General features: G+C 38.9%; 1 protein-coding gene across 1 annotated transcript; it reads right to left on the bottom strand.

The window, feature by feature from the left end:
- On the bottom strand, positions 1 to 3,692 carry LOC106662915 (dehydrodolichyl diphosphate synthase complex subunit NUS1). Its single transcript, XM_014387363.2, has 4 exons — positions 3,279 to 3,692; positions 650 to 772; positions 257 to 497; positions 1 to 180 (listed from the first exon to the last, which is right to left on the bottom strand). The coding sequence occupies exons 1-4, from the start codon at positions 3,547 to 3,549 to the stop codon at positions 90 to 92; spliced, it is 726 nt and encodes a 241-aa protein (XP_014242849.1). The 5' UTR covers positions 3,550 to 3,692; the 3' UTR covers positions 1 to 89.
- Positions 3,693 to 3,958: the final 266 nt, after the last annotated feature.

The raw sequence follows: 3,958 nt of genomic DNA, 5'->3' as shown, positions 1-3,958 counted from the left end.
TGATTTAACAATTTATTCACCTTCCCATTTACATAAATAAATATCTATTATTATACATATTTATAGATAATTCCAGTTAAAAACAAAAATCATTTCCCATACCTCTGCTCACACTTGCAGTAATCTTTCAAAAGCTGTACAAACTGATTGGCTGTGAAGTTGTGATGTGTTTCAAGGGTCCTGAAAAAAAATCAATCATTATAAATTATTATAATGTGATGGACAGGCAAGCGTTAGATAAGTTTAGAAACCGTACAGCATTTGCGTTATCCTGAGATGCCAAGGAGGAAAGGCATAATAACACAACGTGTCACCGCATATAACTGCCAAATCGGGGTCAGGGGCTGCAAGTGAGCCTTGTAGTTTCATTCCGAGGATTTCTCTGTCGACGGACATGCATCCTGCAGAGAACAATTCTTTTGCAGTCTCAACAATCCTAGGCAATCCATCTTCTCTTTTGTAGATATGAACAGTTAGAGTTGGATTCCACCTGTATCCTTTAACAAAACCTTGTTATTCAATTTGGCAATTTAATAAATATAAACAAAAAATTAATATTTTATCTTTTAAAATGATTGTAAATATTTAATTTATTCTTTAATTATTAATATTCATTCAAAAGTTAAATTGAAATTATGACCAGGCATACCATTGATGGACTTCTTAGATTGATTTTTTATCTCTTCACTAAAGGAATTCCCCCATTTTATTTTTGGAATGTATTGCCTTCCACTCTTTCTCACGTTCTCGAAGAGTTTTTCTGCCTCAATTCCTGAAACAACCGAAATAAACCTTAAACAATACTATTAATACTGAAAGGAAAAAAAAACACTCAGTTCCGTCAAGCTTTTTTCCACCTGATTTATAGGCCTTTGAAACTGTTATTAATAATTTAGAAAGTGCACAAATACTTGAGATAAGGTTCAATATCTACTTACAATATTGAAAACACAATGAATTTATGTAAGAGATTTACCACCAACTGTCCATTCTGTGAATTGCGATGCCATTACTGCATGCAACATTTTAGTTTATAAATCGCACGACAGGTTATTTCATAGCCGTGGTGTTTGTAGTGTGTGGGATAACAACTTTAATGGGCCATTTTGGTCAGGTGCAAACTTGGAAAGGCATCATCAGTGAATTTGCCTCTTTCTGCTGGTTCAACTGGCAAATTAGCACATAGACAACCTACAAGGATAGACAGACTAAGATGACTACAGAAGACCTAGCTTCAGTTTTGATATATTCAAGTTGGGTTGTCCAGAAAAGGAAAAAGAACTTTATCTTTTTTAAGCTACATCCTTGTTGCCTAACAACTTAGGGAAAAAGTTAAAAAGGATGTAACATTAGTCATGCCCATGGACAGCATGACTAATAAATATAACTTTCGAAAGAAATATCAATTAAAATCTGAGAAAGAGCTGCATGGGAGAAAGGTATACCAGTCAATGCTAACTCTATTCATTTGAAGCAAAAATAAAACTGGAGCCAGAATTTAAAATTGAGTATAAAAATCCCATTGTTTCTTGGAAAATTTGGCACTGTTTTCAGACCCCGCAATTTTGGCATTGGGGATTTTTTCTAAGATCAAAAGACGGGTAAGTAAGAAGATAGCCATCTACTCTGACATCTAAGGTGCACTCAAAACACTGGCTTCACCAAGGGTAAAATCACAACCATAAAGAGCTGGTTCCAGGTGCACAAGGACAGAAGAGTAATGAAGAATCTGTTAAAGTAAGCAAGAAGAGTTGGCCATACTAATCGGACCTTAAACTCTTACTACATTGACTTTTTGAGCTCAAACTTTCTTTGTTTTTTCGTCCCATTGGACGTGTTTTGGAAAGAGCCAGCCAGTTTTTTAGCACACATCAATGTACTTCGCATTCCCTGTTTCCCTCGGTGTAAATGCACGTGTGTTTCGAGCTTCAGATTGAACCAGGAGGACTGCATTTGACTGATCCAACTGCATCAGAGCTATCGATTTTTGTGGGATGCTAAAGATAAAAGTCATCATAATAAGAAAAAAAGAGATGTTGCATGAAAGAAAATACAGTGTTTTCTTTGTTTGTTTTTCTTTCTATTTTTTATCATAAAGGTGGCTCAAGATATGCGGTATTGCCGAATGCCGATTCCTGCCAAACATATGCCAAGTCTTGAGATGCTCGACTTGGCATTAGCCAAATAGTGTGCCTATGTACACACATGCAGTTTGTCCAACACCCAGTTCGTCAAGTGCCATGCGAGTCCTCAACTTACTACCAATCGTGATGGACAACAGTAAAACTGTCATTGCTGCAGCTGCGGTGTTTTGTGTAGCGGTTACAAATTCATCCACAAATCAATTACAGAACCCCATATTCCAATTTTTGTGATTTAGATGAGAAACGTACCAAATTATTGGTTCAGCTTAGTACAGATCAAGGAACTCCAAGACTATTATATTGGGCCAATCCATTCCTAATGAACAGAATCATCGCTATGACGTTATTTCAATCCTAATATACTAGTTAGGAATCGTTTATTATGCAAAATAAATAGCAATAAATAGAAGTGTATACTTCTGTTACAGCTGATTCCCGAATGTGTGTATTCTTTGAGTTTGGCTACTTCCTGAATTTTTGTGCAGTTTGAAGCAGAAAAGAAAACTGACAATAAGCCGAGCACCGAATATTGTTGTTCAGTGACTAACCGAGAGGCGATCCCCACTTGTCGAGATTCGATGAACCTTTGCTTGGCATTCAGTGAATCCCGCATGTCTGGAGCCGCCATCAAGTAACACCATGAAAGCAAATACCAATACTGCAGTACGTGTAGATATAATGGCGTGCTTGTCTCTTCTTGTTTCGCCTTGTGGAAATGGTTAACCCAAGACGTTCATTTCGCAAATGCTTCTTGGTTCTTGCGCAATAAAAACGCAGGGCCAATATAGAGGCTAATCAAAATTCTGAAAGGCTCTTTAGCCAGGTTAAAAAGAAATCTACAGCTTAAAGAGAAGTTGGTTCAAATGAAATGAGCCAGTGTTTTTGTAAACAAAGTGCTATTATTGAATTTTGTATTATTGAACTTGTATTATTATTGAAAACAGCTTATAATTTTGTTTTTGTAAGAAAAATTTCTGATAAGAGGTTTGAAACATGCAGTTGAAGCTTGACGTGGAGTTATGGGTGGAGTAATGAAACGACTGAGTCAACAACCTTGAGGGTGCCGGGGTCGGATTAAAACAGGGGATAAAAGGAGGCAAGAGATTGAAAACGACTCGAAGAAAGGTAACTCACCGTTTTTCGGGTCGTAGAGGCTGAGGTGTTTGATGCCGACGGGAAAAGACCAAGCGATGAGCTTGACCATGTCATCGTAGGAGGCCTCTTCGGGGCCCAAAATGAGGGCGAGATGCGAAGGTACTTTGCCGAAGGCGGCTTCCTGGAGGTGGAGGAGGCCGGGCCGGCGTAACAACGGCCGAATGAGACGTCCTAAGGCGAGGAAGAGGGCGAACCCGAAGTGGAGGAGGCCGAGGAGCAGCCGGCCTCCGCACCTTGACAATCTGTGCATTTTATGGGCGAGGCGGCCGCCGCTCGTGGCTATGCTCCCTTGGACTTAGACCCCTTCGCGTAAAACCAACAACACGATAAACGTGACATCGCCCTCCGAACGGCCGACGATAAAACCACCGGGGCACCGGCCAATCTCCAAAACAATACCGCTGCCCACTTGTCACCTCCGCCCTTTTTTATTTACTCAACGATCTTCTTATCAATAATTCTTCCAGCTTTTAGTTATTTCATTGAGAAATTTTTCCATAATGACTTTCATTTAACAAGCATACAAGCATTATTGCTTATTGTCATCCAGCGGAATTTTATCAAACTAACTTAGAAGGAAGGTTCATGCAAAATGCAACCTTGGCGCAAAGTTCATACTTATAACTGACAGGCAAAACATTCCATCCAACTGATTTTTT

Source organism: Cimex lectularius, unplaced genomic scaffold (genome assembly GCF_000648675.2).
Source record: "Cimex lectularius strain Harlan isolate CLEC.00 unplaced genomic scaffold, Clec_2.1 scaffold84, whole genome shotgun sequence".
Classification (NCBI taxonomy): Eukaryota; Metazoa; Arthropoda; class Insecta; order Hemiptera; family Cimicidae; genus Cimex; species Cimex lectularius.
The sequence above is the reverse complement of the archived record's forward strand: the minus strand, read 5'-3'. Positions and strand labels throughout refer to the sequence as shown.